The sequence below is a fragment of the Myotis lucifugus genome, unplaced genomic scaffold (assembly GCF_000147115.1).
Source record: "Myotis lucifugus unplaced genomic scaffold, Myoluc2.0 scaffold_100, whole genome shotgun sequence".
NCBI classification, from domain to species: Eukaryota; Metazoa; Chordata; class Mammalia; order Chiroptera; family Vespertilionidae; genus Myotis; species Myotis lucifugus.
In genome coordinates, this window is record NW_005871148.1 from 1,975,042 (window position 1) to 2,001,938 (window position 26,897).

Sequence of the window (26,897 nt, forward strand, 5' to 3'; positions counted from 1 at the left end):
CGCCGGCGCCCGCGGACCTTCACCTGCCGCGCGCTCCTGCGGCTGGGCGGGTGCGGGGAGAGAAGGGGCGAGACACAGTGGCCCGGGGGGCACCATCCCCCGATCTCCACTCCGCGCAGAGAAGGAACGCCCGCCGACACCGCGAGACCCCGCAGTCCCCGCGCGCAGCTCCTAAGTTCAAGGGCGACGCCCCTCACCAGCGGAGTCATCCCGCGCGGCGAGCTCGCCGGCCCTATCGCCCCCGACCGGCCCTCTGCGCCCAGCGCCCCTCCGGGTCCCCGGAGCCGCCCGCGCGCCCGGCGGGGCCATGCCCGTGCTGCGCCGGGACCGCCTGCTGACCCTGCTGCTGCTGGGCGCGCTGCTCTCCGCCGACCTCTACTTTCACCTGTGGCTCCAGGTGCAGCGCCAGCTGCGGCCCCGCGAGCGCCCGCCGAGCTGCCCGTGCGCGCGCCGCGCCTCCGCCCGGGCCCCGGGCTCCGCCGCCGCCGCCTCGGACCCCCGCACGGCCGCGCACAACTTCTCCCGAGCCCGGCTGGGGCCAGAGCGGGACGGCGGTGGCCGCCCTGGCCCCGGCTCCTAAGCTGCATGCCTACTTCGCCTGCCCGCTGTACAACGTCCCGGACGAGCCGCCGGGTCTCGGGCCGGAAGACTTGCTCCTGGCCGGCCAGGAGGCGCTGCGCTATTACCGGAGGAAGGTGGCCCGCTGGAACAGGTGAGGACCACCCCCCTGCCCGAACTGCGCGCGCCCCCGGCCCCCGCCCGGGCGGCCTCGCCCAGCCCACGCGCCCTGGACCCGGGCCCCGAGTGTGTTCCCCACTCAGACCCCACCAGCTGTTGCGGACCTCAGAGTTCAGCCTCAAGTTGATCCCAGGGCAAGAAAAAGTTTCTAGGCAGCAGCACAGCCAAGAAATGCCCCCAGCCCCTCCCCCGTGAGCTCCTCTGGCTCACTCCTGAGCCCAACCTCGGTCCCCGGGGCCATTTCCGCCCTCCGGCTTCTAGTGGAAAGTCGCCGTTGGACTTCGGTTTTCCAGAATGAGGTTTCCCAGCAGAGCGCTCCCGGGGCTGGTTGGAATTCAGCGCCCTGCGCTCGGGCGGACCTGGCCGCCTCCCAGACAGCCAGGCTCTCCCTGAAAACCAGCTCTTCCCCTCCCCGCGCCGCCGCCCCGCCGGAGGTCAGCGGGGCAGGGGGTAAACCCGCAGCTCCCCGATAAGGTCGCCGCTCCGTTTTATTTAAAAGCTGGTTTGCCCCTTTCTGGTGAGTGTCACACCCCGAAGGCAGCGTTCGTGTCCTGGGGATTTGGGTTGACTTGGATGTGAGGCTTGAAGCTTTCATAGAGGAAATAAAAATCGACCTGGGAGTGTTTTTTAAACCCGAAGCAAAAGATAAAGGAATAAGATCCCAAACAGATTTAGGGTAAAACTAGGAAGGATGTTTTTGTAAAAGCGCGGGGAGGGGCGGTTTTGGAGAAGATGAAGTGGCCAGTGCTGAGGTCCCGGCTCATGGCGGAAGCTGTCCGTTTTGAAGTACAGACTTGTCTGAGTATCACTCACATCCACGGTTCACTTTCGAACCACACCCATCAATTTTCTTAATGCAAGAGATTGCAGGATGAGATGTCGAGGGGTAAGCAGTCCCTCCGGAGCGTGGGGTGGGGGGGGGGGGAGTGTGGGGAGACCATAAATCGCAGTGCCAGCCCCCTTTACTGTTTGCTCATTATTCTGGAGTGCTGAGACTGCCGGGGGAGGGAACCCTCCAGAAATTAAAAAGAGAGTTATTGGCCGAAATCACCGTGGCGAATTTCAATTACAACTCTGTGGCTGCTGATTTTCTATTAGAAAGAAAGTGGTTCTCAATTCCATCGCTAATTGTGTGCAAAAAAAAAAAAAGCAATTTGTGATTGCTTCTCAGACAGTCACTTTGGACATTACTTTTATTGCGCCAATAACATGGGCGTCTGGCTCAGTGAACTAGGAAATGTGGCCCTTAGGAAATTATCCACATGTCTGCTGCCCAGTTAAGAATGAGGAACTGTGGGCAGTCACTTGCTTTTGTAAATGTAGATCAGCATTCACGTAGTCACAGAGCTGTGGCCTGAAACTTCCCCATGTTACTTTGGTCCTGAATATTTTGGCAGAAGAGCGAAAGTCGTTCTCACCGATCTGTCCGACAGTCGACACTGAGCTTGGTTTCTACGCCGCCGACGTCACAGAAGTGCATTTCCTGATCAGAAATGATCTTGGTCATTTAACTGAATATTAATGGTGCGGGGGGAGGGCTGGTGGCCTTGCTGTATTAACAGGAATGGAGCCGTTTTGTGTGCTTGGTTGAACGTGACAGTTGTGATATTTAGTCATCACTTCCTTCGGCTGCTGGAGGTCACAAGTGAGATTTGTGGGCCGTAGCAGGCTGGTCAGCTGCGGGGGGTGGGGCGGGGGGGAAGCGTCCAGGGAAGCTGGAACCTCCAAGGCAGAGCACACACTACCTGCTCCCAAACCCATTGTCAACGCCAGTGGGGGGATGTTAGTAAGCACATGCATTGTTGTGTATATCAGGGTTGCAGGTGGAACGTGGAAGACTCGGTGTTCATTAGAATCACGCTCAGAGCTCAATTGTGAGAGAGTCACTCATTACCTTAAGGGAGAGAGTGCTCTGACCACTAGGAGGGCAGGGGAAGGCTCCAGATCACAGTGCAAATAATTAGAATGGACAGCAAAGGAAGAAACAGTGAATGGCCTCGCTCATTGTTTAAAACCCTCCTTATTTGGAGCCACAACCCAGCCACTGTTTGAACACCCGGGATGACAGACTTAGGTGAAGGCTACCCTGCCAATAATTACCTGCATGAACTGCTACCCAAAAGGGTTGCATCAGCAAACCGCCTGCCAACCCAGGAGAGGAGCAGGTAGTGAAAGAAGCCAAGTCATCATTCTTCTCCGCTTGCGGGAGAGGCCATTAGTCTGAGTGAGTGATTTTTTTTTAAACCATCACGCTAATAAGCAGTGGTATGAAGCCGGAAGTTACCTTTCTATAACTTGAGCTCATTACCAACGGGAGATAGGACTGGCCCTTCTTTTTCCCCAGGACATTCCTTTTGGATTTCACAGCGTGGAAGACGGAGCTTCGACATTGATTTGGGTGTCGTAGGCTCTCAATCAATATTTGCTCATTTGCGTGTCAGTGATGAGTGGCGTTGAAGTGTAAAGGACATGCTGTGTGGGGTGGGCTATGCACGTGCTGTCCGACAGGCTTTCTGCAAACCTCCGGGACCCGCTGTTCTTCCCTCCCTTCCTCTCTTTCCTCCTCAAAATGTAACTAGACGCGGCACCATCCAGGTTAAAATGTAATCAGGGGGAGTGTTTCTGCCACTGATCACGGAGAGCGAGCCAGCCAGCGCCAGCTCCATCAGGCATGATGACACCTGTCTGGAATAGTGAAGAGGAGAGAGCAGCACAGGGAGCAAGGGAAAGGCAGTCCTCACAGTTTCGGGCCACGGACCCACCAGCCAGAAGAAGCCTTTTCCTTTCTAAGTGGTGATGGGAGGCAGGGCCTACCTGGAGCGCAGGTAACTGCTGTTCAGGTTGTTACTATCCGGGCCTCCTAGAGGCTGCGCTTCCGATTTCTCCCCTGCCCACAAGCTGCCCGACCGGAAGACATCTGTCCTCTGACATGTCAGAACACGGGCCGCGTGGCCTGGCCTCTCTCCCACCTGTCTTTGGTTGGCTCCTCTGGATTCCTCTGGTCTTGACAGGCAAGGTCCAACCGGGTCATGCCTCACTGGTGTGAAAACTCCAGCAGCTGTGACACAAACATGAGTTTTCTTCTCTCTGCTTTTCTTTCTTGACATCTTCCTCGGGCATCAGGAAAGTTACAGGCTCCTGCAGCGATAGATCCCGCACCTCTCCGGAGGGTGTGCAGACGCCTGTGTTCTTCCCACCGTCGGAAGCTCCTGGCGTTCCCTTTCCTCCTGTCTCCTTGCTGTCACTGAGAGAGCAACCCTGAGTCTCTCTTTGAAAATCACAGCAGGGAGACTGGGCAGCTTTTCAAAAATGACAGTTGTTCAAGGGGAGTACGTTGACCCAAGTTTTCCGGGGGGTGGGGGGGGGGAGAGCTTTGAGAAGATCCAGAAGCTGAGGCGGATCTAGGAGGGAGGAGGGAGAAAGAGCCAAGAGAGAGGGCAGAGCACCAGCTGGAAAGGAGAATTGTCTAATCCAGGCAGTTTTGAAAGGAAAGCTGCTTCCCACCGTGGCATCTGAGGAATGAAAAACGCAAGCTTTTGATTCTCGCCGCCACTTTTTTTAATTTTTTTTTTAATCTCTTTCCTGCTTACCTCACGCTGGCCCCAGACCACAGGGAACATAGATTTACTGGGAGCAGGCAGCTCCACCCACAGAGCGGGTAAAAGTCCGGGTTCTTTCTCATGGGTGGTGGCCAGTGGCCTTCCCCCGGGGTCAGCAGGGCCTGGGACCATCGTCTGATTCTCCGCCTGGGATGCCAGGCCAAGAAAGGAAACGGCCTCTTCAACTTGAGATGGGCCTCGGCCACGTCCTGTGTGCGGTTAGCAGAGCGAGTGGGGATCCGACTTCTGTTTCCCACTTCCCTCAATTAGGCCTTCGCTCGGCTGGTTTGGGGAAAGCTATGATGTGAGTGGTTTCTGGATCCCTGGACCTACAGCCGGAGGGGAGGAAACGTCTTCACTCTTCCGAAAGTCAAAACCTCTGAGCAGATGGTTTCCGAGAGAGCCAGTCCAGACGCCCCTTCCCCGTCCCGCAGCCCGGCTCACGGCCATGATTAGCGCAGCAAAGTCAGGGAGGGTCTCAGCGCTGTCCATCCAAGGAGGAGAGGCACTTCCTGTTTCCAAATGTATCGACATGAAGCCCCTCAGCGGAGAACTGGAGGGTGTTCTTCAGCTGTCCCATTGCTCCCAACCCCTTATACTCTCCTCTCACCCCAACCAAGTTCTCACCAGTCCTGGGAACTCAGCTGGCTATTTCTGTGCTTGCAAATTTCTACTCGAAACATGCTGGGTATGTGCTAAGTACTTTACCCACACTGGCTAACTTAGGCCTCACAACTTCCCTAGAAGTAGGTGGCTGTGGCAGACAGAATTCCAAGGTGGTCCCCTGGATTCTCGGCCCTGAGGCCCTGACGTACACACACCTTCTCCTGAGTTTTCCATCAAATGCCCATCCAGGTGCTCCCATAGGGGCAGCTGATCTTGGCATAGGGAGATTGACCTCGTCGCATGAGCCCTTTAAAAGCAGAGAGTTTTCTCCAGCTGGTTGAAGTTGAGGAAGTCAAAGATTCAGAGCAGGATAAGGATTTGCTGACTTGAAGTTGGAGGGGGCCACATGGCAAGGGAGGTAAGGGATCTTTAGGAGCTAAGATTGGCCCCCAGCTGACAGCCAGCAAGGATGCAGGGACTTCAGTCCTACAACCACAAGGAACCGAATTCGGCCAACAACAGGAATGAGCTTGGGAACAGATCCCTCCCTTCCCCCAGCCTCCTGAGGAGAACTCGGCCTAGCTGACAACTTTGCTTCAGCCGTCAGCCCTGCAGAGCCACAGGAGTGGACTTCTGACCTCCAACGCTACAAGCTTCTAGTGGGTGCTGTTTTGAGCCACTAGGTTTGTGGTAATTTGTTTCACAGCAATCGAAAACAAACAGTACTGCTGTTTACTTCCTTTTATAGAGGAAACCAGGGACCAGGAGGTTATATAACTTGCCTTCTAAAGTCAGGCAGTAAGCAAACCACAGGCAGGCTTTGGACCCGAGGGTCTGGCCCCAGAATCCATCTTCCAACCAGCGGGCTCCACCGCCAGGCATCCTTTGATGTCCATAGGTCCTCACTTTTCCTCTTGGGGAAAGGCTGTTCTGACTACCTCCACCCAGCCTCGCCCCTCCCCGGCAGGATGCATCCTCTCCATATAATACCATATTGCTTTTTATGACCGTGCACTGTCTGGCTTCATGGCGGCCGTCTGGAGCCTCAGGTGACAATAAATAGCCACTTGCTCCCGGCAGGAAAAGCTCCCAGCTTGCCTGTGGTCACACTGACACATCTGTTTCGTGGTTTCCCACAGGGGAGAGCCAGGGTAAATATCTGTGGAACAGATAATTGGGAACAGACGACATCAGGATTTTGGGGGGCTGTTGGCCAATGGCGTGTTATCTCCCATGACAAAAGCCTTGAACAAAAGCCAACCCAACCATAAGATCACCCCACCTATCACTTGTCTACTCCTCCCTAAAAACGTCTAAGGCAAAGCCACCTTCCTGAGACAGTCTAAAGTCTGGATCTGGGGTTCTCTCCAGATTTGGCTGTAGTCTAAATAAAATCAATTGCAGTTGTCTAAATAAAATCAATTTAAAAAAATTGCCCCAAACTGGGAAAGAGACAGTCAAAAAGAGTCTTTCTGCCCTGGCCGGGTTGTTCAGTGTTAGGGTGTTGGCCCTCAGACGGAAGGGTCTCAGGTTCGATTCCAGTCAAGGGCACGTACCTCAGTTACAGGCTCGATCACCGGCTCCGGTCGGGGCACATGCAGGAGGCAACCAGTGGACGTGTCTCTCTCACATCAATGTTTCTATCTCTCCCCCTCCCTTCTACTCTCTAAAAATCAATGGGAAAAATATCTTCGGGGGAGGAGTAACCAAAAAAAACAAACAAAAAAAACAAACAAAAAAATCATAAACACCCCAAAGGAAAGTTGAGAAGGTGTCATTTGCCAGCAAGAGGGAATTTCCTGAGCTTCCGGTGTTTTCGGAGAAAGCAGCCAAGGCCCAGACGTCTTGCGTTAAAGAAAAGTGGGAAACACAGAGACCCTGCCTGAGCCAGAGTGCTCCATGCCCTGCCCGTGGGCAGGTGCTGACCTGTGCTTCTCCTGTGATGATCCATTAAGCTGGAGGCTGGGAGCCTGCGGATCCTGCTGAAGCAGGCTTGCAGCTGGCGGCACGCCACCGGGAGAGCGTTTTAAAGAGCCGCAGTGGTGGCGAAGCAGAAGTCACCGGGCAGAAGAGCATCTGTGTGCCTGTCATTACAGGCAGGCACACACTTAGAAGCCTAATGAAAACCATAGTACGGAAAGGAAAAAAAAAAAAAAGGCTTCGTTCTTTCTGCGGCCCGTCGCTTGGCAGGGTGTCCTGCGTGGAAATGTGAAGTCAGGACAGAACGGAGTGGGAGCGCCTTGCAGATGCTGGCATCCAGGACTTCCAATCCCTCGAGCTGACCTCGGAGGCCAAGCGCTGGAGGCAGCCAACATCATTTGGCTCGAGCAAGAGGCAGAGTTAAGCAGCAGCAAAGGGCCTCTTTTATTGGATTCGCTAGCAATAAACCACATAAATTTGGGAAGCCACAGGAAATAGAAAATAGTAGAGGACTACGGTTCCTAAGAAACCAAGAACCTGTAATAAAATTCAGCAGAATATGGCGAGTGGAAGGGAAACCTCAGGAGTGTGGGCCCAGGGGCACACGGACTGAGAAGCTGGGCCGTAAAATACAAGGCGGCCCCAGGGAGGGGCGGGATTGGAGAAAACTTGGGCAAGGTTGATGGGTTAGAAAAGAGCTCTGCGGGCCTAAAACCAGAGCTGCTCATCGTGGGAAGCCAAGCGCAACTCTCCCAGAGGAAGCGAGCCTTCAGCTGCCCAAGCCTGGGCCAAGCCCCGTAGGGCGTGAGTCAATGCTGTTGATGACGGTAACCAAAGCGGAGTCCACGGGGAGGGACAGGCCGTGTCTCCTGGCCAATTCGAGTGCGCCACGGGGTCTCGGTGTCATGCAAGTGGGATTTTTGTATCTCTGACTCATTTTCTTCCGTGGCTGAATGGTTACAAATCCTGTGGGGAAGGTGTGTTTGTCTCGCACCCAGCTCAGCTCATGCCTTTTCACTCTAAGGGAAGAATTATGCACAACCAGCAGCTGCTGATTCATACATTCTGTGCTCCTCTGAGCGTTCAGGGATGCGAGAGAAAGTCAGATTGACCAAGCACAACTTCATAAGCAAATCAAGCCCCATTGCTTCACTGTAGGGTTTCTTTTTGTTTTGTTTTAATATGCTTTTTTTTTATTGATTTCAGAGAAAGAGAAGAAGGGAGAGGGAGAGAGAGAGATAGAAACATCGATGAGAGGGAAACAGCAACATCGATTGGCTGCCTCCTGCCGGGGACCCAGTCAGCAACTCTGGGCATATGCCCTGCCCAGGAATCAAACCAGCGACCTCCTGGTGCATGGGTCCATGCTCAACCATGGAGCCACACTGGCCAGGCTATAGGGTTGTTTTTTTAATAGGGTCAGTGGAGGCCCCTTAGTCCAAGTGATGAGGCCTATATTTCCCTTTAATTTTATGCAAAATTTGCATTCTGTGCATATGTTTATGTTCCTAGACATAGTTCATTATTTTTGCAAAGTGTTGCCTTGCATTGATTATAGGATACTTTGGTTTCAAGTGATAGAAACCCAACTCAAACTAACACAAGCAGGAAAAGGGAATGTGGAGACTCAAGAAACCAAAACTCAGCAAGGGCAGCTGTTGCCACTCTCCTTCTCCTTAGCCCATCTGCCTGTCTTAATCCCCTCCTGCAGTTTCAAATCCCAACAGCCCTGGGGCCACAGCGACTGAGTCAAAGGGCTTCTCCGATTTCCAAAATGAAAGACCCTTTACAAAGACGTTGATTGGCCAGGACTGGGAACACGTACAGGGCTATGATTGGTCCAGATTTGAAGCGGCTGTCAACCCCTCAACCAATCACTGACACTGGGGAGGCGGGAACATTGGAAACTCACCCTTCGGTTCTCTATTGAGTCCACCTGGCTCAGTGTGGGGAACAGCAGGTCTCCCAAAACCTGGCTGGTTTCCCAGAACTGCTGTGACCAGAGTGATGCTGGAAAGGGTCTCAACTTATGCCTCCCACAGTGTCTGACTCCTATAGCTTCTGTTCTGGAGTTTTAATAAGACTTTTTAAAAAACAACTTCATTTGTAACAAATTCCTAACGTGCAGATTTTTTTACACCAACCATTAAAATCCTCCCAAGAAGATAAGAGTCTTTATTTATTTTGGCTTTCTCTTAAGTCCACCTTACTCTCTTTGTGGGAGCCTAAAGAAGAAAGTGACATAAACCCAGCTCATTCATGGGCTCATGTCTCTTTCTCCTGAAAAGAGACTCCATTGGAGCCAATATACCTTATTTGAATCCTGAGGAAAGGGCTTCCTTGTTTAGGACCGCGTTTCTTCTTTTGAAATTAAGAGGGTGAGTCTGTGGTCCTTGAGGCCTTCCGAAGCTCTGTTTTCCAAGCGTTGCCCATCTTCAATCAGAATTTCTTCTTCGAAGGCTGTCGGGGGGAGACTATGGGACATTTCCCAAGTGTGCTTTGTGGATTTACAGGGTCCTGGGAGGGGCTTCATGGGTTGTGCGAATGGCTATTTTCATCAGGAAAAAGTGTATCTTAAGGTAATTTTGAGGAGGAAGCTCGCACTGGGTTGTGTTATGCACATTGAGCCGTCCATGTGGAACTTACGTGGACAGATGGCTCCCCCAGCCCCCCGCCGCGCGTCTCTGTTTAATTGAGTAGCATCTTGAGATTGCAAGGTGAGCTGTTGAAAACCGTTTCCAGTCCCAGCTACTTATGTGTGCTTATCAGGATCTTTTAGACTCTGCTGCCAAGACAATGTGCAGAAATTAATGGAGTACAGAAATAAGACTATTCCTGTCTTCCCTGCCCCCTGGTTTTGATAATCCTATTATCCCTCTTGTTCTTACCGCTTAGCTTTTAAAAATAATTTTACATATTTAACCACCTAAATGAGATTTATAGCAATAAATTGCAATTTTTACCTGTTTTATACATTGGGGATTCGGTGTAAGATTTTTTTTGTAAAGAAGGTTTCACTTCTAGAAAAAAAAACACCCAAGCATACCGATTTGGAATATGGAAAGAGAGTAAACTTCTTTTCTTCCATTCTTTAAAATTGATCTCAAGCCTCCTTCTCCCATTGCTCCCCCTCCCAGCTGTTATCACCAATGAGAGCATGGTATTTACTCTCTACCACCTGCTCCCCACCCCATGGCTTTATCAATGTTTCTGGCCCCTTGAGCACAAGAGAACATCTTTTAGGCCCAGAGTACTAAAATTTGTTACATTTTCTATTTAACAAATCACTTCAAAGCTTAGTGACTTAAAGCAAGAACCATTTACTTCGCTCCTGATTCTGCAGCTCAGCCATTTGGGCTGGGCTCAGCTGAGTGGTTCTTCTGGTCTTTGATGGACTCAGTCAGGCACCCATGATCAGCTGCTGCCTGAGCTCTGCTGATCTGGGTCCCAGTGTGTGGATTTAAGACCTTGACTGAGATGATGACCTCAGCTCCACATGGCCTCTCATCCCCCAGTTGGCTGATCAGGCGTGCTCACCTGGCCTCAGCAGGTTACCGAGAGAGAGTGGAAGTGTGCATGGCCCCTGGAGGTCCTGGCCAGAACCTGCTAAATGTCACTTCTGCCACATTATTGGCCAAAATCGATCAAAGGCCACCTGGGGAGGTTATCAGGTATCGTGGCCATCGAAGAGGAGGTGGTCTACGCAGCTGCGTACTTTTCTACCAAGCAAAGGCTCAGGGAAGTCCCTTATGCTGGTGAGTTGTTGGGCAACGGGCAGGCAGCTGTTAGTGGTAAGAGCTCTTCTCATGTGTCAGTGAGAAGGAAATCTAGTAGAACCCTAATGAAGCTGGTGTGGACCGAACTGTGTTCTCACAGAATTCATACGTTGACATTCTAACCCACAGGACACCTCGGATGGTGACTGTATTTGGATATAGGGCCTTTAGAGAGGTGATTAAGGTTAAACGAGGTCGTAAGGATGGGCCCTAATCCAACGTGACTGGTGTCTTTATAAGAACAGGGAGAGGCACCAGGGGTGTGTAAGCTTGTGAGGACAGAGTGAGGAGGTGGCCGTCTGCAAGCCAAGGAGAGGGGCTTCCAACCTGCCAACACCTTGATCTTGGACGTTCAGCCTCTAGAGCTGAGAGAAACAAGCTTCTGTTGTTGAAGGCACTCAGTCTGGGGTATTTTGTTAGGCAGACTGAGCTGACGGCTGCAGAGGCAAAACCCTTCCTGAAACTGTCTCTTCTCTCCCAGTGTGGTCCTTCCAGCTTCAAGAAGCACCCCACCCGCCTCGTCAAGCCTCCTTAGCCTCCCTAAATCCCAAACAAGACGGCCTCAACCCCCTCGTAGGACCAAGTGATTAGCTCTTCATTTATTCTCTTTTTAATCTGTTTATGAGTAGATATCAAGCTCCCCTTCTTCTGAAGACAAGTTTTGAGGTCAAAAGGTGAAAATTGGCTGTTTGTCTCTCTTTGCATTCCTCCTGTAATAGCCCGAATCCGGATCCATGTGTCACCCTCTGGACAGGCCTTACTCAACCGCTGAGCCAGAGCAGTGACTGAGGTCGGGATGGGGTTGGGACTCAGTTAGCCCAGAGTGAGCACACGTGGTCTGTGGCAACACAGCATGAAAGCAGTTCTGAGAGGAGGACGTGATTGTATTTCAACCAGAAGGGAAATGAGTTTGTGTCGGGAAATCAGCCCATTTGGCACAACCTCACTAACATCTTGGTACAGTCATTGCTTTCTCAAGAGCAGCCGGATCCGCGGGTTTCATGCTCCCACCACACCACCACCCTGGTCTTCAGGGAGGTTCCATCAACCGTCTAAGTAAATCCCGACAAAGCATCGCTTTCTCGGCAGCCTCTGGGGAAAAGCAGAGAAGATCCAGGTCAGAAACTCTGGCTGTGAGTGCCTCCTCCTCACTGACTGTGTCGTCACCTCCACCCTGTGCACCCTACTCTCCGCCCTTGTGGGTCCGAGGCTTGATCTAGTCACAGGCCCTAAGGGGACCCCAGTAAGATAATACGTGGAAAGAATCCCCAACATACATTTGTGACGAGCTCTACACAAATGCAAGTTATTGAAAGCGTTAAATAAAAAGACATCCGAGCCCGGCTGGTGTGACTCAGTGGTTGAGCATCGACCCAGGAACCAAGAGGTCACCAGGTTGATTCCCAGTCAGGGCACATGCCCAGGTTGTGGGCTCGATTCCCAGTAGGAGGTGTGCTGGAGGCAGCCAATCAATGATTCTCTCTTATTGATGTTTCTATCTCTCTCTCCCTGCCTCTCTGAAATCAATCAATCAATAAAAAAAGACGCGTCCTATATTAAGCCGGTAGTTAACCCGTATCTCCCTTTTCTTGCCCTGATGACTATGAAGGCCACGCGGTGGGATCTTGGTGTGTCCATCAAGCTGGGTCCCTGAGTCACTCAGTGGAATCCCTGCCGATCTTCACTAGGCAGGTGGCATGAACGAGAGAGGAAAGGCTTGGCTGTGTTAAGCCACTGAGATTTCAGGATTCATTGGTGACTGTAGCAGGACCTTACTTCATTCCACAAGCGTGAAAGAAATATAACATTGATTTTATTCCCCTAAAATTAAACCAAAAGGAACTGAGGCCCCTTTTCTGTGAGGTGGGTTGGCAACTCAATCTCAGTCATTGCTGGGACTTCTCTCTCCCTACCCACTAGTGTTGGGGGGTGGGGGTGGGGACGGGCCGTCCTTAGGGTCTTGGGTAGCAGGACCTTTGAGGAGGGCCCTCTCGCCACGTTCCAGCACCTGGTCTCATGCAGGTGGGTGGCACTGATGTTTCTATGCCAACCTCAGGCTCAGGATTGGGATTAGTTGCTGAAGGGCACCTTCCCAGGCACAGCACACAGCCATTTCCTGCCACCCTGGCTCACCTCCAGGCCAGCACACGACCCCAAACCAACTCTCCTCTCCTAGTCTTGGGGTATCTACCTGCTTCCCCCAAAGTTTGTGCTTCTGTGGGCACTTCCTACTGTCTGTCAACCCCCTTGTCTAGCATATTCCTTGACTTTCTAGAAACAAAAAATAAACCAAAGCCAGAGAAGGAGCAGGGTGACCTGTGTAACGAATCGTTTGCTGGGTCTGGGACTATAAACGCCCTCAGACAGGGAGACACCTGCTACCTTCTTAGAACAGGGGTTCGTGGAGCTCTGTAAGCACAGAAGACACATCCATATCCCAACACATTATCCTCCCCCATGGGGACTGCTCACGCTGAGGAGGCAAGCGGGCCAAGATGTGCAGTCACTCCGTTCGTAAATCAGAGGGAAAAATCATACCATGCAAATGAGCGCTCACTCACAGGCCAAGGCCTTGAAAGAATTTCATCCGTGGGTGGGCCGCCGGGAAGTGGGCCTACGAACCATGAAAATATGTGGCCCAGCCTAACCCCCTGGTGCAACCCCCGACCCTCAGATCTCCTTCAGATGCCCATGCCTGCGTGACAGGCAGTGAGGCAAAGTTGAAACACTTTTTAAAAAGAAATATATTCTGGTAAACCCTCGACTGTTAGCGGCGCCAGGGTGTGGGTTTTTTAAGCTCCTCCTCTTTCTTGGTCCATGCTGAGTACTGCTGTTCTCTGCACTCAGGAAAACGGTGCAAGAGAAAGAGGACCCACACTCAGCAGTGTCACTTGCTAACTGTGTGTGTGTGTGTGTGTGTGTGTGTGTGTGTGTGTGTAACATATTTGTTTATTTCAGGGCTGCACAGTTTGAGGATGAAACAAACCAAAATGATGACATTTAAATGCATCAGTATCGCATCGTTTGCAAGTAACACGTGTGTTTGTATTTTATCGATATGCTTGTTAGGTTGGTCTGACCACTAAATGAGTGTGACTGACATTTGTTTTTTAAACAGCGAAACAGCATTTACCGTTCTTGCTGCACAGAAGGTGTAGCAGGAGCGCAGGAGGCCCCAAGGCAGGCTTTTACGCTATCTATGGAAAATATTAAATTGCACAGCGTCCAGAATCCATCAGAGCCACTTTCGGGTCAATCATCAGGGGATTAAGTGCTTTATTTGCTCCTGACTCTGTGGCTCCAGCCCAAGGTTCCTCACCCTCAGCTCTACTGACATTCGGGGCCAGATAATGTTCTGATGTGCTGGGCTCTCCGGTGCATTGAGGGTGCTTAGCAGCACCTCTTAACACTGACTATGACGCAAAAACGTCTCTAAATATGGTGACCCTTCAGGCGGGAAGTTGCTCTGAGTTGAGGACCTCTGGCCTACACCAGGGAGGCGGCTGCCCTGTGGGGAAAAATAGCCTGCAGCTGTGGGACCCGTGCTCCGTGAATCATCACATCACAATTAGGTTGAGGGGCTTCTCGGTCCAGTGTTAATATTTACTGTTTCCAAAAATGTATTGTGTGCGACACAGGATCCAGGGCATGTCGACTGGGGCTATGTCAAGGAAGGGTTTACAAATGCTCTCTGAGCAGAAGGCCTGACTGCAGGACTTCTCAGAGCCTTTACTGCCATTATGGTGACTCTCCAAGAGGGTCTACAGCTCACAGCTCTTTCCAGTTTGTTTGTTTTTTGGGTTTGTTTGTTTTTTCGTGCAGCCAGTGATGTTTGTTAGTCCTTTTTGGTGCTTAGTTCTATAGAATAGAATCTTGGAAACTTGGCCCAGCTCGAAGCTTTCTGCTAGTTCCCTGCCTTGACTCTGGGGACCCCTTAGAGCAGGGATCATTTTTACCTTTTTCTCCAGGGTGTCCACTCTATCATCTCTTCAGAGATTGATCTGGAAGTGGTTTGGCTTTTTTTTTTTTTTAATCCTCACTCAAAGATATTTTTCCATTGATTTTTAGAGAGAGTGGAAAAGAAAGGGAAATATATAGAGATATCAATGTGAGAGAAACACATCAATTCAGGGCATGAGGCTGGGAAGGAGCCTACAATCAAGGTACGTGCCCTTGACTGGAATCGAACCCGGAACCCTTTGGTCCACAGGCCGACGCTCTGTCCACTGAGCCAAACCGGCTAGGGCCGAAAGTTGTTTTGAAGATAGAGAAGCAGGTGTCGCACTGAGGTCAGAGTCCCGGCTCTTGGGCTGTCCCTCCCAGCTCGCAGTAGGCATGTGGCTCATTCTGTTAGGTCATTGGTCGGCAAACCGCGGCTCGAGAGCCACATGCGGCTCTTTGGCCCTGTGGCATGGGCCATGAAGTTTCAATCACACTGTACGTGCGTGCCCGCACGTGGTATTTTGTGGAAGAGCCACACTCAAGGGGCCAGTTTGCCGACCACTGTGTTAGGTCATCCAAACTCAGATGTCTACGGAGATGTCTCCCTACCTGGATCGAGCCTCCTGGTTGCATTTATGGGCTTACAGGTCCCTCCCTGGGGTGGGGGTGGGGGTGGGGGGTGGAGCCTCAGCTCGGAGCTGCAGGGTGAGGAGCCAGGGTGTGGCACATGGACCAGGTGATGAAGAGCTTGGCCTCAGAAGCCAATTGGCCAGATTCAAATCACTGCTCTGTGGCTGCCACTCGCCAGCAGGGGACCTGGAGCCAGCGCAGGACAGTTTCCCAACGCTGTCAGTCTGCCCGTCTGTGAAATGGGGCTGACAGGTGTGACTACATTCAGGGCCCACCCGGATCACCCAGGACCGTGGTGCCAGCTCTGATCCCTAACTTAATCGCTTCTGCAATCCCTTTGCTCATGTAAGGCAACAGTCACGGGTTCCAGGATTAGGATGTGGCTCTCTGAGGCCATTACTCAGCCTCCCACGGCTGTCCCAAGGAATACAGGAGAGCGCGCTTGCTTTCACCCTCCTAAGCAGACTCAGGTAACTAGGAAATTAAACAGTAGTTGCAAATAATTCTTCACAGTCCTCCTTCCCCACCCACAGGAGGCATAGCTTTATCAGTTTCATGGTTAATATGCCTGTGCCCAACCGGTCTGGCTAAGAAGGGCCATATATAAATGGAATCCCAGAAATCATAGTGACAACAACTCAGATAAACAACTATGAAATGCGCTTGATCCTCACCCAAAGCCCACAAGGCAGACACATTTATTATACCTACCTTTTCGATGAGTGGAGCAGAGTGGTTAGGTAGCTTGCCCTGGGTCACACAGCTGTGAGTGGCAGAGCCAGCACTCAGGACAAGGGACCCGTCCCTCCCACCCTCCTCTCTCTCTGGATTTGCAGACTCATCACCAGGAGTGACTCCCATTTACTGATACAGCAGCCTTGCCACCCACCACCTACCCCTAAAAATCGAGCTTTGGTCCGTGAGCTGACGAAGCAGATACTCCTTTAGGGCTGAAAGACAGACTCCAGAGGGTGCATTTGCTTCTGTCTCGGGAAGGGAAACAAGGAAACGAGGAGCAATTAGGGAACGCGCTTCGGGTGGCTGCAGCTCAGGCTCGCTCACACTGCCTCACAGCTGCCCTTGGACTTCCCTCGGCCTCCAGGGCTCAGAGGTCGAGGTGGATGAGGAAGCAGATGGGCAGAAAGGGATGACATGGGCGACATGCCCTTGGGGCCCTGGGACGGATGGGGGTGGGGGGGGCATCGTCAGCACCTTGTGGCCTGTTGGATGAGCCGCAGGGTTTTGGTGGTGAGCCAGCCCGTCTGCTGAAGGGGAGAGTTGGTCGCCCCACATATTTCTGTAGCGAGCTCATGCTGTTGTTCTGATGCTCTCATACGTAGGTGTAGGCGCTGGCTAAGGCGGTCCATCAGAGAAAGCTAAACTAATGGGCCTACAGGGACAGACTGGGCGTCCAGTAGACATTTCTGGGTTGTGAAGTGCACGAATCACAGGCATATTGACCACAAAACAGACAAAGCTTCAGCCCAGGGTCTGTCCCTTCCCTGCGGGGCAGAGAGCTGTAGGGAGGGAGGGGCGCTAGCTGGGGAGGAGAGGGAGCGGGGGAGAGGGGTGGGCAGTCCCAATCAGGACACAGTGCGTGTAAGTGTGAAATCGCAGAAGTAAGGGCCCTGAGTCTTCAGGGCACCAGTGATTTGCTGACATCTTTTCTCATTCTGCATAAATAGCCACGCTCCTGCCTAATTTTGTCTTCATAGTTTTGTTCTCTTTTTTCTTAAAAATGGTCCCCCAAATTGTCTAAGCGCCAGGCCCCACTGAACCTGGGTCCTTCTTGGTCACAGGAGAAGTAAAACATTACGAAGGAGGATTTTTCCAAACTCATCACCATCATGCCAAGAACAACTCTGGGGAATGTTCTTTCTGAGACGAACGTCAAGGGAAAGAATATTGAAACGGACAGATGCACAGATTTCATCCGAAAGCCCAGCCCCAGGGAAATTCCATGATGCTTTTTACATTTTCTTTATGAGAATGCTTTCGGACCCACCTTATGAGTTCCCGTGACCTGGAGCCTCCCTGAGCCCCCTGAGTCGCAGCTGCCCCCCCCTTCCAGGCTTACTTGTAGACCCCAGAAGGACTGGGGCACGGGTTGTCCCCCTCCACGTGCTCTCAGCTCCCCATGTCCCAGGAATAGGATCCAGGCCCCCACTTAGCAGGAGCAGCTGAGGTGCCCAGCTCCAGGCTCCCCTCTGCCCGCCCCCCCCCCGCGCCCCCCCCCGCCCGCGTGCCGGGAGACGCCCCCTCCTGTGTCCCAAAGCCAGACCTGCCTGAACATTCAAAGGATGGAAAACAGTGCTTCTCTCTAAAGCAGCGGTTCTCAACCTTCTTAATGCCGCGACCCTTTAATACAGTTCCTCATGTTGTGGTGACCCCCAAATTTCATTGTGCAAGTTGAACATAATTAAAGCATAGTGATTAATCACAAAAACAATATGTAATTATACATGTGTTTTCAGATGGTCTTAGGCAACCCTTGTGAAAGGGTCGCTCGACCCCCAAAGGGGTCATGACCCACAGGGTGAGAACCGCTGCTCTAAAGCCTCGATCACTTGGTTCCTGCTTAGTTTGCACATGGAGACACCGCAGACAAGCTACAGCAGCAACCAGGTTGCCTGGGTGATCCTGCACTTCACAGACGTGCCAAGGCATGACAGTGGCGGTGTCTAATGCAGCCGCATGACACACACGTCGTGCCCTTGCTTAGGGGATGCTCCGGGGGTTTGCTCCGGCTTGCAAAGCCGGCTGCTTCTGGTTACCCACTACAACTGGGTAAAACCTGTCCTCCACCTGGTCTCCGGTCTTCATAAACACTCCCAATAATAATTAAAGAGAGCATCCGTGCTTGGGGGCCTACTCTGTGGTTGGATGTTACCACACTTAATTCCTACGATGCAGCGACAGCTGTCAGCATCCCCATTTCCCACAACAGGTAAACCGAGGCCACCTTTTTGAAGGCCATGCCCTGTCCTCAGTCTTCTCGCCTGCAAATTGGGAATAAGAATAGGTCTCTCGGAGGGTGGTGTGGGCTCGCATGAGATGCTGTGTGTATGGCAATGGCACCGGCCCGATCCTCAAGGTCATGTTGCTGGTGAGAGGCAGGACCAGGCCTTTGTGACACTGCGTGTGTCCTTTTCTACCATCCCCCTCCTGGTGAGCTCTTGCTGAACTTCACGGTGCTTAGTCATGTCTGCGTTCTGCTCGCCTCATGTCAGCAGGGGCGGGACTTTGCCACTGTTGTTGCTGTCACCCGAAATAGGCCTGGTGCTTTGCTTTTGTGCTGTTTATTCTTTATTTGGGAGAGTCAATAAGATGTTCACGCTGCAGGTGGCGCATTTGAGATGGCCCTTGTAGGAGTTCTGTAGGTGGAGACGGCTGTCATGTCACATGGACTGAAGGCTTAGAAACATCCTAGGAAAAATAGTAGGGTTACCCCGAAAATGAACATACTAACTAGGAAGTCTCATCTAGTCTGGAACTGAAGCAAGGGTTTAAGCAGGCACCGAGTGACAATGGCGGTTATTGAGAAAGGCATCTATCACGTCAACTTATGTGGGTCTATCTAGAAAGTGGTTTTGTTTATGAAAAAATTCCCTAATAATTGTGGACACGGGGAACGAATTCCAGGGTCTTGATTGGAACCCAGGGGACAGATGAGATGGCCGGGCTCCGTCCTCCCACAACCCCCCCATGTGTGGGCCGTGTAGAGCGGGAGGGGACACCGTCTCCCCAAACCAGTGCAGGTGGGAGACACAGCAGCAGTGGGAAGGATGCTATGATGCCCCCTTTTCCCTCCCCCCTCTCCCGGGTTGCTCTGGGAAGGGCAGGGGAACACACCAGGGAGCCATGGGTGCTCAGCTACCAGTAAACGTGAATGCTTGCAGAGCAACGTGTCCCCATCTGGAAGTGGCCCCCAATTCGCCGCATTTGGTTTTGGATGTTGTAGCTGGAACCCCGAGGCTGTCAGCTCCACTTGAGGAAGCTCCTGCCCTCCCGCCCCGCCTCCCCATTATGACTGCTGCCCTTTCTCCTGACTTTCTCTGCGGCTCTCTGCGGCTCCGGTCCAGGGTGACTGACGTAGCTCAGGACTCACAGTCTTCCCATCAGACTCCCCAGAGAGTGCAGCAGTCCCAGAGTCGTGGCCTCCCAGTAGCCTTGGGAACTAGAGCCTGGCCCGACTATTTTTTCAAATAAAAATAAATGTTAATATAGTGTTGTTGTTTTTTAAATCTGGCAGGAGGCCTACTGACCTAGTCAGCCACTTGCCCTTGCCCTGGACTTTCATAAAGCCCTGGTCTGAAGCAGTTTAAGTGTCACTTTAAACAAGTATATCACTTACCCCAACCTCCCCCACCCCGAGCTGGAAGGCTGCAGAGGCCTCGCTCTGTTGGGAGAGAAATCTCAGCTTTTAAAAAGCTCCGAGGCCTGAGCAAAGAAGAGGTGTTGGCTCAAAAATGAAAACTCCGAAAGCAAAATGAATGAATATAGAACCAAATGTTGACAAAACCACGACTCAATGTTGACTCACCTTTATGTTACTAGATACTTTATTCGGTACAGAATTCACAATAATAAAAGGAAACATGCAAAAATGTTAGCAAAAAAAATTGATTGTGGGGTGGATTTTAATATGTTTGATATGAGGTGACAGTCCCCAAAAGTAGAAATGCCGAGAGGCTGCCAGGGGACCTGGAGCAGGTACTGAGAGAAAGCCGGGACCAAAAGCTACCAGGTGTCATTCACCACGGATGTGAATACCTTATAAACGTGTGCATCTTCCTCAAGACAGCTGACTTCCACCCCGGACAGGAAACCCCACAAAGGACAGTCATGCGGTTACTTTATTCACATGGGGGTGGGTGGGGGGGTGGGAGGTGAGGTGATTGTCAGCTCAGTTGTATGTTGGACCTGAACTCAGTGACCCAAGTTGGTACTCAGCACTCCCCCAACACGTCCACTAGGGGGCAGTGCAGAATCAAAACGCCCTCTGCTCCTGAGGGTCTGAATTCTCTGAGATACAGTCTGGGGTGACCAAGTGAAATTTTCTTTGAGAATTGGGGTTTTATCTTAAAAATGATTGTGGGTATTGCTTTTTCCTGCATAACACGTCTACATTTAATATAGAGGTAATTTGAAAAACTTTTCACCAATAAGAAAATTGAACACTCTAAGAATATCAGCCCTGTTTGACTTGCCAGTCGCTCCATCACAGACCTGGGGGTGTGGCATCAGAGTTGGAGAAAACGCATGTGTAGGAACACCCCAACCCTGACCCGTAAGCAGCTTGACCCAGCCAGGTGACATCGTGCTAATGTGCCTTCTTCCCAACCAGAAGGCTTCCATCTTTTACTCAACCATTGATTGACTCAGCTTCCTCTCTAACCCCCAGATACGCCTGTCCTTGCCTGCCCCCCTAGTGCTCAGATGGTCCCTAATCCAAGAGCACCTCCACAGCTCCTCTTCCATCCTAACCCCACCACCCACTGAATCCCGCCGAATCCCACCGTAATCTTAATCTTCTTCTGACTGCTTTCCACACAATCCTCTTTCCTTCCTCAAAACTGTGAAGGCGTGTTCGTCCAAACCACTGCCTTATATGTTGCTCTGATCATGTCTTAGACATACAACTTGTCCCCCAGACTAGACTCCACGCCTCTCAGTGGCAGTGGCCTTGCTTTTCACTTTGTTCTTTTTATCCTGGCAGGACAAACAGTAGATGGACCATTAGTTCTTCTTTTCCTGTGCGACGTAGTAATTAATCTAACTCAGCTTCCGGCTCTACGTGAGGGCCCTCACCCTCTAGTCTTTTCATTCCCACCAGTTACCTTCTCTCCGTCTCCTGACTCCTTAGGTCAGAAAATATTGGGAAATATTTTACAGACTTGTTAATGGGAACGTGCACGGAGAGGCTCAGGACCGCTTCCTGAGATCCCAGGTTCTCCGAGGTCCCTAATTTCACTTTTAACCATCTGCCCGTTTCCTTCACAAGCTTTGTCACAGTTTGTGAAGTGTTTGTGTGTTATGCATGGTATTGTGTGACTTGCTTGCCTGCTTTGCTCACTAGACTGTAAGCTGAGGGCAAGGAAGGACCGTGTGGCTGACCCCTCCCCCCCACCCCCCATGGTAGGTGCTTAATGCTCCTGTTGAATGAGTATTTCAGCGGGTCTTTGCATTCTTGCGTCTCCTATTTAAAGAAAACCAACTCTCCTGCTCTTTCAGACGACACAAGATATACAGAGAGCAGCTGAACCTCACTTCCCTGGACCCCCCAGTGCAGCTCCGGCTCGAGGCCAGCTGGCTCCAGTTCCACCTGGGAATCAACCGCCACGGGCTGTACTCCCGGTCCAGTCCTGTCGTCAGCAAACTGCTCCGCGACATGAGGCACTTTCCCACCATCAGTGCTGGTGAGGCCCAGGATCAGGCAGGGACTGAGTGTCCCCAGAGGCTGGTAAACCAGCCAGGCTCTGGGGTGGAAAGCAAAGGGTTGTCTGACTCCTGATGGGCAGAAAACAACACACACACACACACCCTCCTCACAACCCCACAGGGGAGGCATGAGGAGGTGTTCCATCCACTTTAAGAAACGTGATGGCTCCCCTTTAGTGGGTGCTCCCTTTCCGCCCGGCAACCCTCTCTTATCAGTGACCTTATGGCGTGGACCCCTCACTGCCATTTTGCTGATGGGAGAACTGAGACTCAGAGAGGATGCACAACTCGGCCAGGGACCAGGGCTGGAGCGGGGGTTCCGACAGGCCTGCTGTCTCAGGTCTGTGCGGCCTGGCACGACGTGTCTACGTGACAGAGCGGGTGGTTAGCAGAGACAAAACCAGCCCCGGTTTCCCAGACAGGCGCTAGGCCTGCCGATGGAAGGGCCAGCGAGCACGGGGCTGGGTGGAGCAGGGCGCGGCTATAGCCAACTGGGGCTCCGGGCGATGCCCCTGGCTGCCTCAGTGTCCCCTTTAGTGAGTCCAGGGCCGTGTTGTTGGCGCCCCTACACATGGCTGAACGTTCTTCCTGTCCTTCTCCTCCACAGATTACAGTCAGGACGAGAAAGCCTTGCTTGGGGCGTGTGACTGCACCCAGAGTAAGTGAGCTGGCCCTGCTGCCCTCCGCCCTCCACGTCACAGCCGTGTGAACCTGGGACCCCTCTGTGGGGTCCTGGTTGGGACTCGAAGGGGCGGGACTCTGCCTAGGCCTTGAGAAGCCAGCATTTCTCCCCGCCTACCCACATGACGGAAAAGCCCTTTAAGAGGGGCTGGTGTGTAGGTCCCTGCTGGTCAGTGCGTGATCCGGGGACCAGCTTCATTGGGATTGGAGTGCCTTTCAGATTTAAGAGGCAATTGTGCAGGACAGTGGTCCTCAACCCCAGGAACTTATTAGAGTTCCCTGGGAGCTCCACATAGGCAGAGGCCCGGGCATCAGCATTTTAAAACCGTTCCTAGTGATTCTAATGCAGCTGAGGCTGAGACCCCCTCACCGATGAATAGGATCAGAGAGAGAGGCGTGAGATGCAGCACAGGCTCCTCCCAGGGGGTCATGAATTGGGTATAGATGTACCTGGACCCTGCACAGCCCTCAGAGTGGCCAGGCCAGGCCTGGACACCGAAGCCCCAGAGCAGTCACCGGCCAGGAGCAGCCTCATCCATTTACCTCAATATACCGAACACACATCAGACATTTCCATGTGTGTTGTGACATGTTAAAGGTTTGAAAGACAGGTTTGTGGGGCCCAGGACTTCCCTTTAACACCTGCCATTTGCCATATTATAGAGCATAGACAGCGTCCAGACCCTACCAGGGCTCACGCAGGGTGGGGACAGGGTGGGGTGAGGGCCCTGCCCAGGACTGGACACATGAGGAGGGAGCTCTCACTGGCAGGGTCGTGTGAGCACATCTTAGGTGCCTTGCTCACCCAGCCCTGTCTCAGCCCTGTTTGGTCTTGACATGGAAGATACGTAAACCAGTCCACTAATGCAGGTTAGCAGATGGCATCATCAGAATCTACAAGGTGCCAATGGAGCAGAGTCAGTGGCAGTTCTTAGGGAAACGTTCTTTGGGGTCTGCTGTGTCTGTTGGGGAAACCTATATTGTTTGCCCTTTTCCCATAACAGCAGAGAAGGTATTGTCTTGAGCTGCTGGCACCCTCTCCATGGCCTGATGCGATGGAATGTACCCTGCAGGCTTTACAAAGCAAATTCTGGTCCTTAGAGAAGAAATCAGTTGGGTTTATTGAATGAACAAAGGTCCCACCCCGAGCTTCGTCCCAGAAGCATGGTTAACTCACCCTTGTCCCCTCACAGTTGTGAAGCCCAGTGGGGTCCACCTCAAGCTGGTTCTGAGGTTCTCGGACTTCGGGAAGGCCATGTTCAAACCCATGAGGTAAGTGATGCCTTCCTCACCTCCATACCCAGCCTTGGCAGCTCTGCGGGGTGTTGACCCAAATTAGTAAAAGTGGCCTAAGGTCTTCAAGCCAGTCATCTGTAGACTGCCCTTTGGGCAATCTGCCTACGCACTGAACTGTTTTTGGTGATACTTTAAAAAAGAGCTAGACCTTATCAGGTCATTGCTAGCATCTGTGCTACACACATTTCATGATTGTCTTTGGGTCATCAATAACCTTATGAGCCAGGAACTGTTCAAGTGCCCACTTTACAGATGACAACACTGAGGCTTGGAGAAGCCAGCTTGCCCCAACCTCCCAGCTGCAGAAAGTGGAGCTAGGATTCAAACCCGGGCAGCTGGATTGTTAACACTCTACCACTGTCATTCATACCCACTTGTTTCCAGGGCTAGGACTCTCAAAACGGTTATAGTTGACTGAAAAACTAGGCCATGAAAAATGCTACTGTGAAGTCAGTATATTCTTAAATCAATTTCACTTCATTTACAAGGCAAATACCTGCCTTTAAGATTTTGCAGAACGTGGGTGAGGTACGTATCCAGTCTACAGAGCTTGGTGTACCTATAGATCCTGGCCCCCGGGGTCTGCAGCCCACAGGCTGGGACTCCTGAAGTTTATGTCCCCCCGGAGGTGACATGCACAGGAGACAGTGGCCCCAGGAGGGAACCCCAGTAGAGGGATTTAGGTTCCAAATGTCCAGTCAATTGAGAGGCCCATGGAGTGAATGGCTCAGTAGATGAGCCTGGGGCAGGGCCTCGTGGAAACAGCATTGACTACAGAATCTTAGTTCTAGTCCCTGCACTGCTTTGACAAAAGCACCCTTAAAGGAGGGGTTTGCAATAGACCGGCTCCTGGGAATCTCTTGGGGAGCCTTGAAACATCCTGGTGCCCGAGTCCCACCCTCTGAGTCCAATGGGATGGTTCCGGGGCTCCCCGGGGACCCCAAGGCCCAGAGAACCTGAGGACCGCGCTAAAGCAATCCCTATGCCTATGCGTACACGAAAAGCAAAAGGCCTTTTTCTGTTCCCTGTGGTCATGCTGATCAGCTGTCTCCTCCGGCTCCCGCTGGCTCCCGCTGCAGTCTGCGTCCAGGGCATGATTCCTCCCTTCTTTTCAGACAGCAGCGAGAGGAAGAGACGCCCGCCGACTTCTTCTACTTCATTGACTTCCAGAGACACAATGCCGAGATTGCAGCTTTCCACCTGGACAGGTAGGGTCTGGCCCTGTGAGCTGGCATTGATGGCAGCGGCCAAGCTCAAGAGGGGGCGCTGGGCAGAGGAGCAGGGGGGACCTCCCTGGAATGTCTTCCTTCCATGATGCCTTTGGACCTAGCACGTCCCACCCAGCCCCCTGGGTTGAAAAACACAAAGATGGTGCAGATAACAGAAACAACTACTTAGAAAACTAACCCTGCCAGGCGGTCACGCTGCCATCTGGGGCATGACGTTGCCCTTTGCTCTAGTTTCCAGATCTGAAAATGAAAACACACCACCCCCATTTATCCAGGCAGCCTGAGGTAGTGATTTTAAGAGGTGAAAACAAGTTCCTGAACTCCCGGCTCCTATTTGCCCAGTCCCTGTGACTCACACACAGTGTGGTCTGTGCACTGGCAAGCCAGTCACTGCCCGGGAGCTTTTCAAAAATTCAGAATCTCAGCCTGGACCACTGAATCAGAGCCTGCACAGAGACAAGATCCCAGGCGACTCATACACACGTGGACATAGGAGCTCTAACCTAGAACACAGCTTGGACCGGGGAGGGTTAGCCCAGGAGACTTGATGGAATGAGGGTCCCTCTTCTGCCCCTTCTCCCACACCTGAAGTAGGGTTGCCCTAGGCACCGTCAGCTCAGCACTGCAGAGACCCCCGCGGCTGGGTGTGGTCGGGAATGCCAGTCCACTTCTAACGGGCGACCATCTGACTCCCCCTCTTTCAGGATCCTGGACTTCCGACGGGTGCCACCAACAGTGGGGAGGCTAGTCAATGTCACCAAGGAAATCCTAGAGGTCACCAAGAATGAAATCCTGCAGAGCGTTTTCTTTGTCTCTCCAGGTAGAGTCCTGGCCAAAGCCATCTTCTAAGGACACGGTAGGCCAGCGTGGCCACCAGTACGTTCAGCAGTGGCCTGTCCAGCCAGTAGCCATGGCCATTACTGGGATGGGTGTATGCCGCCATCCCACACTCCCACCTTGGTCTGCCCGAGCTTCACAAGAGGAACTGGGGGTGGGAAATTCATACCTGAGATGCTAAGTAGCCTGGGCGGGCACCCACCTACAGTGCGGCCTCCCTGGAATCAGGAGTTATCCAGACAAAGAACACTACTCCTGTGGACAGGATGCACGGTTTACTAGCATCCACCATCTGGAAAAGGCAGTATTTCCTCCTGCCCCCTTTCCCCCAGCTATGAGTTCAGGGGTTCCCTTTCCTCCCATGGATCTCTGGGGACAGGAAGATGGTCTGCCTCCCTAACACTTCTCTTACTCCTCCTCTCCCCATCCTCCAGCCAGTAACATGTGCTTCTTCGCCAAGTGTCCATACATGTGCAAGACCGAGTACGCTGTCTGTGGCAACCCCCACCTGCTAGAGGGCTCTCTCTCCGCGTTCCTGCCGTCCCTCAACCTGGCCCCCAGGCTGTCTGTGCCCAACCCCTGGATCCGCTCCTACTCGCTGGCCGGAAAAGAGGAGTGAGTTGGGCCCCTGGCCATGCACATTAGCCCGAGAGTGACCACAGTCCTACAGGAAGGACTTACGGCTAGCCTGGCTTTTGGACCCCTAAAGGCTACCTCAGCCTTCCTTTGTCTCACCTCATATAGATCCTGGGACCAGCTGGCCCGAGTCCATTCTCTCCCCTTAGTTCATTTATTCAGTTATAAAGAGACTAGTGTCTACCCAACTTTAGGCGCTAGGGGATACGGGAATGAAAGACACAGGCTCCCCCTCAAGAAGCTCCGCTGTCGAGCTGGGAGGTTATAGAAATAGCCAGATTCTGAAAACACAGTGCAACACCCGCTGTACACAGAGAAGCACACGAGGAGCCCGCATGAGATACCTGGTCTACCTGCGTAAGCCCGTGAAGCCAAGGACCCATCGTGTATCCCTGGGGCTCAGCACATGCCCTAGCACATAGTAGGCACTCAGTTCATATTAGCGGACTGAATGAACAGGGGCTGAGGAATGTCTGAGAGGAGCCTGCAGAAGCAGCAGGGAGGGGACGCGGAAGCCAGGGGGTCCCCTTGGTGCCCCGCCATCTCCCCCGGGAAACGGGGCCCTA

General features: G+C 52.5%; 1 protein-coding gene and 1 long non-coding RNA gene across 2 annotated transcripts in view; one reads left to right on the forward strand and one right to left on the reverse strand.

Annotated features, from left to right (window-relative positions):
- The first annotated feature begins 51 nt into the window (after nucleotides 1-51).
- The window catches only part of FAM20A (FAM20A, golgi associated secretory pathway pseudokinase), a 30,314-nt gene continuing 3,468 nt past the window's right edge, over nucleotides 52-26,897 (forward strand). The window contains 8 exon segments of the mRNA XM_006092411.3: nucleotides 52-577; nucleotides 579-712; nucleotides 21,446-21,630; nucleotides 22,260-22,310; nucleotides 23,527-23,605; nucleotides 24,745-24,837; nucleotides 25,563-25,678; nucleotides 26,130-26,347. Coding sequence (XP_006092473.1) covers nucleotides 308-577; nucleotides 579-712; nucleotides 21,446-21,630; nucleotides 22,260-22,310; nucleotides 23,527-23,605; nucleotides 24,745-24,837; nucleotides 25,563-25,678; nucleotides 26,130-26,347 — 1,146 coding nt within the window. The 5' untranslated portion in view covers nucleotides 52-307.
- LOC106697751 overlaps nucleotides 11,213-26,897 on the reverse strand; it is an 18,215-nt gene continuing 2,530 nt past the window's right edge. Inside the window, exon 2 of the long non-coding RNA XR_001348952.2 lies at nucleotides 11,213-11,731. This is a non-coding gene — a long non-coding RNA (uncharacterized LOC106697751). The remainder of the gene's footprint in view (nucleotides 11,732-26,897) is intronic.